At 35.8% G+C, this 13,548-nt stretch overlaps 1 protein-coding gene across 1 annotated transcript in view; it reads right to left on the reverse strand.

Moving 5' to 3' along the window:
- The window catches only part of HMCN1 (hemicentin 1), a 410,617-nt gene that overhangs the window by 257,521 nt on the left and 139,548 nt on the right, over positions 1 to 13,548 (reverse strand). Inside the window, exon 5 of the mRNA XM_079108039.1 lies at positions 2,881 to 3,052. Within this exon, the coding sequence (XP_078964165.1) occupies positions 2,881 to 3,052 (172 nt within the window). The remainder of the gene's footprint in view (positions 1 to 2,880; positions 3,053 to 13,548) is intronic.

Raw genomic sequence — 13,548 nt, forward strand, 5'->3', positions numbered from 1 at the left:
ACATGATTATTTCAATAGATGCAGAAAAAGCATTCGATAAAATACAGCATCCCTTCATGCTCAAAACACTAGAAAAAATTGGGGTAGTGGGATCATGCCTTAACATTGTGGAGGCCATCTATGCTAAACCCATGGCCAATATCATTCTAAATGGTGAAAAACTGAAAGCATTCCCCCTAAAAACTGGAACAAGGCAGGGATGCCCTCTTTCACCACTTCAATTCAACATTGTTCTTGGGACTCTAGCCAGAGCAATTAGACAAACCAAAGAAATTAAAGGGATACGAATTGGAAAAGAAGAACTCAAACTATCCCTGTTCGCTGATGACATGATTATATATTTAGAGGAACCTGGAAATTCCACCAGAAAACTCTTAGAACTCATAAGTGAATTCAGTAAAGTAGCAGGTTACAAGATCAATGCTCATAAATCCAATGCATTTTTATACATAAGTGATGAATCTTCAGAAAGAGAAATTAGGAAAACTACCCCATTCACAATAGCATCAAAAAAAATAAAATACTTGGGAATCAATCTCACAAAAGAGGTGAAAGACCTCTACAATGAGAACTACAGAACACTAAAGAAAGAAATTAAAGAAAACCTTAGAAGATGGAAAGATCTCCCATGTTCATGGATAGGAAGAATTAATATTGTCAAAATGGCCATACTACCAAAAGTGCTATATAGATTCAATGCAATTCCAATTAAAATCCCAATGATGTACCTTACAGAAATAGAGCAAGGAATTATGAAATTCATCTGGAAGAATAAGAAACCCAGAATAGCTAAAGCAATCCTCAGTAGAAAGAGCGAAGCAGGTGGTATCGCAATACCAGATTTTGAACTCTATTACAAAGCAATAGTAACAAAAACGGCATGGTATTGGTACCAAAATAGACAGGTAGATCAATGGTACAGAATAGAGGACACGGACACAAACCCAAATAAATACAATTTTCTCATACTAGACAAAGGGGCCAAAAATATGCAATGGAGAAAAGATAGCCTCTTCAACAAATGGTGCTGGGAAAACTGGAAAACCATATGCAACAGAATGAAATTAAACCCTTATCTCTCACCCTGCACAAAACTCAACTCACAATGGATCAAGGAACTCGGAATCAGACCAGAGACCCTACATCTTATAGAAGAAAAAGTAGGCCCAAACCTTCAACTTGTTGGTTTAGGAGCAGACTTCCTCAATAGGACTCCCATAGCCCAAGAAATAAAAGCAAGAATCAACAACTGGGATAGATTCAACTAAAAAGCTTTCTCTCAGCAAAGGAAACAATCAGTAATGTGAAGAGAGAGCCTACAGAGTGGGAGAATATCTTTGCCAATCATACTTCAGATAGAGCGCTAATATCCCGAATCTATAAAGAACTCAAAAAACTCTACACCAAGAATACAAATAATCCAATCAACAAATGGGCTAAGGAAATGAACAGACACTTCATAGAAGAAGATGTACAAGCAATCAACAGATATATGAAAAAATGTTCAACATCTCTAGTAATAAGAGAAATGCAAATCAAAACTACCCTAAGATTTCATCTCACCCCAATTAGAATGGCGATTATCAAGAACACAAGCAACAACAGGTGTTGGCGAGGATGTGGGGAAAAAGGTACACTCATACATTGCTGGTGGGGTTGCAAACTAGTGCAGCCACTCTGGAAAGCAGTATGGAGATTCCTCAGAAAGCTTGGAATGGAACCACCATTTGACCCAGCTATCCCACTCCTTGGCCTATACCCAAAGGACTTAAAATCTGCATACTACAGAAATACAGCCACATCAATGTTCATAGCTGCTCAATTCACTATAGCTAGATTGTGGAACCAACCCAGAGGCCCTTCAGTTGATGAATGGATAAAGAAACTGTGGCATATATATACAATAGAATATTACTCCGCCATGAGGAATGACAAAATTATGGCATTTGCAGGCAAATGGATGAAATTGGAGGATATCATGCTAAGTGAGATAAGCCAATCTCAAAAAACTAAAGGACGAATGATCTTGCTGATAAGCGAATGAGGACATACGGGGGTGGGGGGTAGGAGGGGTTATTGTTAGGGTTAGGGTTAGGTTTAGGGTTAGGGATAAGGAGGGTGGTAAGAATGAGGAAGAAAGGAATGTATAGAGGGAAAAGAGGGGTGGGAGGGGGGAAGGGAAAAAAATAACAAAATGAATCAAACAACATTGCCCTATGTAAATTTATGATTTTTAATTAAAATTATAAATTAAAAATAAATAAATAAATAAATTTTAAAAAAAATTTAGATTTCTTTTTTTACTAGATTATTTTTCAATGTAAGAAATAATTTATCAGCCAGCAAAGGATTCAGGAAACTCATGTAATTTTAAAATATAGTTAAGTAAGGAAGCAGTTCATTACAACATTCCTCACTGAGAACATAAATTTTGATTTTAACAATTATCTTCTGTAAAATTAAATCTGACCAAGAAAATGATACAGTGAGAAATTAGACAATTGTTTTAGGAATTTTTTAAAATTACAAAAAAAGTTCAGTTTTATGGAATACGTTACTGTGAAACATGTTATGTATAGACTAAAAAAAATAAAACCAAGTTTATTTAAATGTTTCTTATTTGATAATTTAACTACAATCAATTTACTGAACTTCATCTGTTTAAACATGGGAAGTTTTAGTTCTTTAGTATTGTTAATTCAACAATACGTAAGACCAAAAAATATTTTGGTTTTTAAAAGCATTTTCTCCAGTCACTTCCGAATTTATGGAATGTGTCCATGAAGCTCGCTTTAATGTGACATGAATAACTGTGAAGAAAGTCTTACTCCTACCCCCATGGGTTTTGTACTTTATTACATGGTGTTGGATTTATCTCACCTAAAGGATTGCGAATCTCAATCATGGGAGAAGGACCACTCAGAGACACGGTGACCTCTTTGAGGCTGGGATCAAAAGGAATTTTCCAAGTATTTACAGCCTGTTCCAAATGATCTGTGGATAATAGGTGCACTTTGGAGGCCTGCACCGCTTCTTCTACCCACTTTAACACCTATAAGAGAAAACAAAAAGCATGATTTCAGAAAGCATTTCCAGCTCACACCACTGCTATTTCAGGTGCTTTGGTAAATCAAATGACCCAGGTACTTCAGGTATGAGTGTGAGGTTTATTTCAGTCATGGTGAAGACAGGACTTATCCTATCTCTGCTTACTATAGATTCGGAATAAATAGCTCGTTTAGCCCATGTTCAAATTTCAAGTTTTCTCTGCAAACACCATCAAAGTGCAAAATGCAGAGATATTGCAGTTCTCACTATCTCAAGAGAAATGAATCTACAAAAGGCATAGTAGTGCCAATATTGTGAGGTCCCTTTTTTTCTCCATTCTTTTTTTCTGGATTTCATTTCTTTCTAGATGCAATTTTTAAAAGATACCCTCTTGAAAAATTACCAGATACAATTATGGTGTATTAATTTTTACTTTACAGCATATTGTAATGATTTAGTGTGTCTTATGAGAGTATAGTACCTATTGAAAAATAATTGCAATGTCAACAAAATAGTCATTTCTAGGATAAAATGAGTAACAAAAATAATAGAGCACACAACTATTGTATTTAAATAGAATGGAAAAATCTTTCAAATTATTACCAATTTAGTGCATTGCTGAAAAATAAAAATATTAAGAAATTGAGCTTAAAAGACCTGTGGACAAGAAAAACTTTCACTTCTCAGATATGTTCTGCAATTCAAAAAAAATTCTCCATTAGATAAATGGTGTATGCTGGATAAGTACTGATTTGCTGATCTTACCACGATTCACTATAAATCACGGTAATCTTTAACTCATCCATCTCTGTTTCATATGTCCCTCAAGTTTTTATATCATTGTGAACAATTTAACTTGTAGTTAGATGTAAGACTCTGAAGAAGCTGAATATTAAGCTATAGTCGAGCTATTAAAATGAATAAAAATATCTTTAACTTCAGAAGTAGCTATAAATTAAGTAATTAAGCATCAAATACTGTTCCATATCTTTATTTTCTATAAAAAGATCCTTTTCCTTTTTTTTTCCTACCTCAAGGTAAAGAAAAGCAGCTAAGACATATTGTCACAAAATTAACAATATGAGGCAATTATGTTCATCATGAAACAAATGTTTACTGTTTGAAGTACTCTTCCAGGTAAACACTACTGAGTATATTTTAATCAATATTTTAGCTGCTCCTCTTCTCTGAAATAGTATTTACTAAATGTTTTTCTTTTATTATATATTCTTTATTTTCCAACATTTCCTGCCTTTATCAAGCATCAAAATCACTTTCTCGGGGACTGTGGTTGTAGCTCAGTGGTAGAGCACTTGCTTAGCATGTGTGAGGCACTGGGTTTGATCCTTTGCACCACATAAAAATAAACAAATAAAATAAAGGTATTGTGTCCATCTACAACTAAAAAATAGTCTTAAAAAATGCTTTATTTCTTTGTATATCTAAAACTAAGTGGGATATTGAATAATGTCAACTTTGTATATCCAGCAATAATAAAAATGTTATATTTACTAATGTCAGCAAAGTTGGATGCAAAGATGCTCTCCCTAAACAAAGAGAATGCAATGTGAATACTTAAGACAAATAATGCATGTTCAAACAATGTATGTAAAATGGAATCACAGTGACCCCACACAGTGCATATTGAATGATTAGTTGCCTTCCTCCCCAAATAAATTCCCTTCTCTACTCTACTGAAGTGTGCCAGCAATGACTTCATAGGCAAAAAACCGATATGGCAATGAAAGAAAGAAAACATTTCTGCAAATGAGAAAAGAGGCAAATTCACACCAGGTACCAGAGAGGATCCAAGCAAGTGCACAGAGACGGAAGGGCTATAAATAGCCTGCAAACACGGTGACGCCACCTGGCTGCAGTGATGTGCTCAGGTAAAAGGAAAGAGGAAAATGAGGCTGGGCACTTGTGAGGAAGCAGACTATGAATGGCCGTAACGTCAGAGTATCACATTAGAGTTTTTCATAAAGATCCCCATGAAAATTACTGAAGAGTTTTAGACTGAGGAGTGAGACACTGAAAGTGATGTGTTACAAAGAAAAACTTGTAGTATTACTATAAATGAGTTGAACAGAAAACCAATATCAACTACAGCCAATTATCCTATAAGTCAAATGATACATTTCAACATTTCTCCTTATAAAGCACTTGAATTTTACATATGAAATAAAGCATATATCACCCCAACTGTCTTAAGAAGCAGATGTCATTATTTGAAAATGGGGTTTTAGTGAGCTCTCATACTTGAATAAGAGGATATGGATCTTTCTGCTCATTGAATCTATTCATGTGGTAACAGAGACCAGATTGACTAGAACATGTGTGACCATATAGAACACATACCTTATTAATCAGAGTATTGATATTTTTATGTCAACATAGAACATGGCTGAAAGGGTCTGTCTACCCAACTCAAGAAAATTGAAAGGACTGACTCAGGGTCTAGGAGAGCATTTGAAAAATTTAATGGATAATAAATAAGCTGGAGTATAATAGCTGATTCACAGACTAAAAAGTAAAGGACAGAGAGATAACTGGACAAATGGACAGAACATTTATCTTAAGGGCAAGACATATAACATGGTCGTAAATGATTCTCAATTCAAAAAGTGTAAAATGGACTAGATAAAAATCCCACTAAGAACTATATGGTATCTCAAGTTTAACAATGGAATGCAAGGTCATCAAGTAGAAATGAAAGCAAGGTCAAGTTTTATGTACATTCTCCTATAAGTCAACAACATATCTGTGGGTGGTTCCTCAGATATATATTTCCTTCAAATATAATGTAGAGAGGTTTTGATTACTGGGAATCCAAAACCCCAAGCCCACAGCATTGTCGGGAAATGGAAGCCTTCCTAATGTAGTTGTGTTCTCATAAGGCAAATGCGTTCACATGCTATAGAGCACAAGCAAGCATTGGTTAACTTTTAATACTGCTTCCAATTCATCAACATTTATGAGTCTTTCACAAAGAGATTATCATGTATCATAACATTACTTGTTGAGAAAGACATAGTGCAGACTTCTGTCAGGAGTCTCAAATCACTTTTTTATCCACTCAGAAGAAAAATCAAATTGAAAACAGATGCAACTCATTTATTAGAAAATACAGATTCTACCAACAAATGAATAAAAGTACAAGCTATTCTGTAAGCTACAGAATACACCATAAGGAAGGTTTTGGGTTCTCAGATCTAAGGAAAAATCTCTAATTCTCTAACTCTGGAAAATGGTCTCAAGAGATTGGAAATGGATCTTCTCTTATAAAAAGACAAAAAGAATAAAACCAGACTAATCTGAGAGTCTTTGGATTGTGCATTTTTATCAACACAAAAAGTTTTTCAAACCACTAGGGAACTGTTTATAGTACACTAAAAGTTTTTATGTAGAAATGTTTCTCAAGTGATTTGTAGCAGTTTATGTGCACAAAGAGTCTTTGAGACCATGTAATCCCGCTCCTTAATTCGATAGATGAGGAAAATGATATCTGAAGCTGGTTCCTATAGTTTTTAAAAGCCTGACCAGACTGGTTCTGGCTCAAGAGTTCCATTACTTCTATAGGCCCTTTGTGTAGATGATCTTATAGTTTAATGATTTTTAAACCTATGTAATAATAAATACTTAAAAGTAGGTTCTTTAATCAACTCTGTAATGAGATGCAACTATTGTTTGAAAGCACAAAAGTTGAAGACATTATTCTGCAAGAGGAGACAGTTGTCTTACATAGGAAGGAAGTGAAGTGAATTTTTGCATACATCTTCAAGAAGAGAATCTGAATAAAAGCCTTGTTTATTTGTGTTGCTGTTATCTCAGTTCTTATTATCTTCCTTATGGAACTGTGAATTCCATGAAGGTGGAGACCATTGTTGATTTATTTACTACTAGATTGCCTGAACCCAACATAATGTATAGGACATAGTAAATGCCCAATTAAGGCTCTTTGTTTGTGACAAAGTCCTTGCTCAGCACTAAATTTTCAACATTGATATGGAACATTTCAAACTTGCATGTGTGGTCTTAAATACAAGCAACAGGCTATATTTCATTTTCATTTTTTTTTTATTTGGTTGGTTAGCCTGGGATTTAAAAATTCAGAGGTGAAATCTCTGGAATTAAGCTAGTTTTATTTTAATGCAAAAATTGCATGCTTCTCAGTAGCACTGGTTACAGAATTTTTTCAAGTTCAGTGATAGTGGAATGCTGGTTAGGTGTAAATGGACCCATCTAAACAAAGGAGGCTACCCCAGAAAATCGTGGTGTAATATTCCTAATACCAGTAGGAGCTTTACAGTGCTCACATGGGAGATACTTAAAAGAGAAATGGCACACAAAACATCATGATTAGATGAGCTATATATTTCTATCACTATTTTGGTAATAAATTGCAAGAATTGAACAATGTAAAAACATTAAAGCCTTTAAATCAACATTGTGTTTGATGTGAAAATGCCTTGCTGTGTTTTCCAGATGCTTCTTTTGTGGTAAATCCTATGGGATAGCTAGCTCTGGCAGGTTTCCCTCACCTCTGACCTGGCTAAGGGAGAGACGCATCTCTGGACACTCAGGACAGCCTGGGTTCAAGTTCATTTCTATCCCTCAGTACAGCACACAGCCCATAATTCAGGACTTGGTCAGAAGTCACTAAGGGGTCAAAAGTCACGAAGCATCAATTGAAGGTCCAAGTAGAATCTTTTTTTTTTTTTTTTTTTTTTTTTGGTGCTGGGGATTGAACCCATGGCCTTGTGCTTGCAAGGACCGACTGAGCTATCTCCCCAGACCCCCAAGTAGAATCTTGATGGAGGTACTCGGAGACATGGATGTGGAGTTCGGTTGAGGTCAGAGACACAATAGAATTTATCTTTAGGAAGCTCCCCTGTATCCTCCCCAGCAAGAATTTAGGGGAAGAGGTGCATTCTCCGATGAAAATAAAGGCATCAATACATAATGGCTCAGAATAGAGCCTTGGAGCAAGTCTCCCTTGTTCTAATTCCAAGCAGCTCTCAGATGATGACCTGCCACCCTACTGTACGTAGCATGCAGACAGCCAACACACTACTGTCAACACAGGTGTTCTAGACCTGTGGAGTAACTTTCAATGAGTCGGTATTTCTGATTTTACACAACACTGCTTCTGTGTTTGGTTAATTTCAGTCTATTCCTAAAAACAGATCCACTTACCGTGCTGACAAATCCAGTGTTACCTTTGCAGATCTTAGCAAATTCATCAAAGACCCACTGAGATCTCTTGAGAGGGTTTTCTCCAAATGACATTCATTTGTATTACTCTTTGAATACTGTGTTCTTTTATTTTTATTTTTATTTTTTTGAAAATTCTACAGTGAGCCTTGCCAACAGCAAGTGCTCATGAACTACAGTGTGGCTGGTCATTCATTCTACAGCTCATAAAGGCTCACAGTGAAGCTATGCAAAATAAGAAATAAATCATGGGTCCTAAGTTCTTCTGGGTTATAAAGCTTTTCTGGTGGAGCTAAAACTTTACCTAGTTCATATAGAAAATATGGGTTGAAGGGAGTTAGGAAACAAGAAGGCATTAAATAATTGTGGTGATGGTTATAAACTCTGTGATCATACTAAGAACTGGAGGGCATACTTTAAAAGGGTGAATTTTATGATGCATGAATTATACCTTAATAAAGATCTTGTAAAAAAGGAAAATTAATTGCGCCCCTTTGAGGCTCTAGACGTGACTGATGAAAGAAGTGACCCTGGACTTCAACTCAGTGAGCACCTAAAACGTGTACAAAACTACCACACCTTCTACACGATGGATGTTTCTGATGCATAACAGCTGAAAAAATAAAAGCAGACTTCAGACATTTTTTCAAGGGTGAAATCATTCCTGCTAGCTATTTTAAAGTGTCAAAGTATATTTCATTTAATTTATCTTCAGCAAATTCTTGTGTGTCACAACTTCAATGTGTCACAGAGAATAGAGGAAATTAAGCTGGCCAGAAAATATACCTTACTTAAAATAATGAAAATATAGAAGATGGATTTTATCATTCAATCATTCATATATCACATTAAATTCTGTTTCATTTGCTTGCTTGACTTTTTATTTATCTCACAGTTGTCATTTTTATTCTTTCTTTTTCTTCTTTTTCTAACAAATGTCTGTGTTAGTGTAGACAGATTTCAGGAAGTTTAGTTGTCTCATTCGGTTCTTACTAGATTTAAAAGGAATGTGTAAAAATATAATGTATACTCACATGCACACAATCTGGCATTTGTTATTACATACATATACATTTGTTAGTTTTCTGCTGTTGTGACCCACATGCCAGACACAAACAACTCGGAGGAGGAAAGTTTTATTTTGAACCACAGTTTCAGAGGTTTCAGTCCATGGTGGGCTGATTTCATTGCTTTGGGTCTGAGGTGAGGCAGGAGACCTGGTGGAAGGCTGTGATGGAGGACAGCTGCTCAGTTCACTACAGCCAGGAACCAGAGAGAAAGAGATGGAAAGAGGAAGCAGCCAGGACAAGATATAGTCCAGTCCCCAAAAGCACACTCCCAGTGACCTATTTCCTCCAACTGTGCCTCACCTATCTATAGTTCTCACCTCCTCCCAGTAACCTATTCAAATTATTAATCCTTCAAATGGATGAATCCACTGATGAGGCTAGAGTCTTCATGATCCAATCACTTTCCAAAAGTCCCACAGTGCTGCACTGGGGACCAAGTCTTCATTCCAGATTCAACCCCTAATAATACATACATATCTACATGTACATACCAGTTAGGATCACACTTCTAGCTACCCAAAAGCAGAAAAATGTCTAAACTATACTCCAGCTCTCTCTGAGTATCAAAAACAAGCCCTAGTTAGGGAGGTACTGGAGGGAGGTATTTGAGTATTATTGAAGTTACAAGGTCCTGGCCTTGGCTCTCTCTACTCATAACTTTTTTTTTTAACATGTCTTTCCATATAGACACGTTTAATATGGCATGCAGGTACATGAAGTGCCATATGATTGACATCTCTAATCTGCTGACTGAGGCTCCTCCCTCTTAGAACCGCAAACACTTCCCTTGATGACTTCACTGTGCCTGTGCTTCCATATTGATCTACATTCACTCTGATTGACATATTCAGTCAAGTTACAGGCAACATTCACTGAACTTTGGGCCCTTCAATGACTAAAAAGAGGCTCTTATATATCACTTCTCTGATGACCTGTGAATCTTGAAGTTTTTAAAATCTCATCATAATCTCCATATATCCAAATGGAGATTGCCTCCTAAGAACTAATAACATCTACAAAACCAAGAGGTTTTAGGAAGTCAGAGGGCACAGTAGAGCTTCAAGGGAATTTGCTGTGGAAAGGAACTGGAGGATTTTAAAGGTCCAGTCAGTTCAGCAGTTCCATGAGGAATCAATGATAGTAGCAATGTGTGCTTCGGGGGGTCAAGAAGAGGAGCCATCAAAGTGGACTACATTTATTGGGAAATACTTTATAGAGGTGGTAAAAATGCAACGTTATACAGCTTTTAAAATCTGGCACCATGTACATACACACAAAAAAAAACTCACTAAGTCTTTCCAGATTTAAAATAAAAAAGACCCTACAATTTATATAACAACTTGGATTTTACTGGTAATAATAGCAATAATATAGGTAAATATTCAGCAGTTGCCAAACATCTTTAATAAATTACAGCAAAACTTTATTAGCTCCCACAACTAAATAATCACTTCACAGACAGTCATTGGAAATGAACCTTAGAAGTCCTAATGGGAAAGGAGAAAAGTAAAAACAAGAATTCAAATTTGGGATGTAAATGAAAGCAATGGATTGAATCAGAGAAAGTCAGATTCATCGGCATACCAAAAGGTAAATCAGTCAGGAAAAAAAAGAAAAGACATGATTAAAAAGTAAAGGTAAAATAAGCAGGAGAACATTTTCAAAAGGCTAAGAAGTGGAAGAGGAAATAAAGAAATAGAAACATCTAACCCACAGCCCATGAGGGTCTAGGGAGTAAATTCTGTTCGTATGTATTTTAAACAATAGTATATTAGCAACTGAAGACAGAAAACTGATTTGCAAACTGAAAATGTTCATGGTCAGTGAACATTTACATACAGTCGTTTTACCAAGTAGTGCCAGATACCCAAAAGTGACAAAGTACATTTCATGTGTACAGCAGTTGACAAAGGTAGAATCAAACATTTACAGCACATACTCATTTGGCATTTGCTACCAGGAACTAGGATAACATCCTCTCCTGCTCACACGTAAGAAATGGTGCTTGTGAGTAGTGGGTCAGTTCCGTGTTTCTGACTGAAAAGTCATGGAAAAATATCTCAGCAAAAGAACAGAACCTCAAAGCTTCACCAAATACATCCTGTTCGGGGGCGGACCTGGGTTGTGTGGGCCTTAAGCGTACCCAATTTGGCATCCCTCTTTAAGAAAAAGAATACAAAATTACAAATGTAAAAGTAAATATAAATACAGCTACCTTGGATAAGAAAATATTTCACATACACTTCAAATTTTGGAAAGCTGGAAAATACTTAAAATCTCATAAAATCTAGAAATTAATAACTGTTATTATTATCTGACAAGATTCTATGACAGTTATTTATCCTGCATTTTTGGTTATTTATTTTTTGAATATCTATTCCCATGGGGAGAGGAAGTAATGTTTTCTAGAGAAAAAATCGAAAGATAATTCAGTCTTTAATATTATTTATCCAAACTTTTAAATTCTTAACTTGGATGCACTGAAATTTTCAACTCTGAAACACAGCAATGTTTGGTGTTTGCAATTTCACTAGAAGTTGGGATCCAAAAAATTAGCCAAGATCCCTACAATGTCAATGGACTCAAGAGAACATGTGACAGAGGGGCAGGCAGAGTGGAAGAAGACAGTGGTCTTTTTTAATATATATATATTATTTAAAATATATATATTTTTTTATTTTTACTAGTAGATGGAGACAATACCTTTATTTTATTTATTTATTTTTATGGGATGCTGAGGATCGAACCCAGTGCCTCACTATGCTACGCAAGCACTCTACCACTGAGCCACAACCCCAGCCCAGGACAATGGTCTTCATCAGACTTTAACTTTTGCAATAATCCTCAATCTTTAACTTTGTAAACACATTTTAAGTACTTTTCTCAGGGTTCTAGAAGGAGTCCAAGCAAAAGATGAACCCTCGGGCTTAAGTTTCCTCATCTTCACTGGTCACCATTCCCATTCTTTGGATGAAAATAACAACTTCCTTGCCCACTTAACACATCAATAAAATGGCAACCATCACTGTCAGATTGTCTGTGCTCCTTGAAGACCTGTCAATAGTGGATTTGGCTCTTGTTTTGTGCATGGTAGTACCTGAAAATGCAATCACTGTTTTGTTTGGTTTTAGCAAAGCAGAAGAGTTTTATTAGAAGGTAAGAGGTGAATATACACATTCTCAGAGTTCATTGTGGTGGGTTTTCTCGAACCTGAAGTATATCTCTGATGGACCTTCAAGAGATTTTATTACATAGGGTTAGAAAGAAATGAATAGATATGCCTTAGTCACGTTCCAAGACCAACTTGGAGTCATGCTTCCCGTGAATCATTCATTCATTGGGTGGAAGAATTTTGTGCAAAATACGATATACAGTAGTAAAGCAACAGAAGTACCCAATGGGAAGTCTCTGGGCTTTTAGTCATCAAAGGTCAAAGAAAACAAACATAAGAGGTTATCTTGATAAACTACAAAGTCCCTGTTTTTTAAGTCAGTTTTTTGTTGTTGTGGTTTGTTTAGTTTTGTAAATGTTATTAAAAGCAGAAAACATTGTTGTCTTAAAAATAGAAAATTAGAATCTGGTTTCATGTCAGTGTATTAAATTTTTTTCATTGTGCATAATGATGGGGTCTATTGTTACATATTCATAGATGCATGTATATAACAATATTATTTGGCCAATATCACTCCTCAGCACTTTCCCTTCTCCCTCCCCACCTCTCACCATTTGGTCCCTTTCCTCTACTTATCTCCCTTGGATTTGCATGAGATTCATCCCACCTTTCTTTTCTTTCATCCTCTCTAGCTTCCTAATGTGACAGAAAACATGTCCCTTGTCCCTTGACCTTCTGAGTTTGACTTACTTCACTTAGCATAATGGTGTCTAGTTCCATTCATTTTCTGGCAAATGGCATAATTTATTGTTTCTTTATGACTAAATAAAACTCCACTGTGTATATGTACCATATTTTCTTTATCCATTCATCCATTAATGAATACCTAGGCTGGTTTCATAGTTTGGCTACTGTGAATTGTGCTGCTATAAACATTGGTATGCATACATCACTATAGTATGACATCCTTAATTCTTTAGGATGAATACCGAGGAGTGGTAGACCTGGGTCATATGGTGGTTCTATACATAGTCTTTTGAGAAACCTCCATACTAATTTCCATAGTGGGTGTACTAATTTACAATTCCACCAACAATGTAAAAG

Source organism: Sciurus vulgaris, assembly GCF_902686455.1.
Source record: "Sciurus vulgaris genome assembly, chromosome: 12".
In the NCBI taxonomy this organism is placed as follows: Eukaryota; Metazoa; Chordata; class Mammalia; order Rodentia; family Sciuridae; genus Sciurus; species Sciurus vulgaris.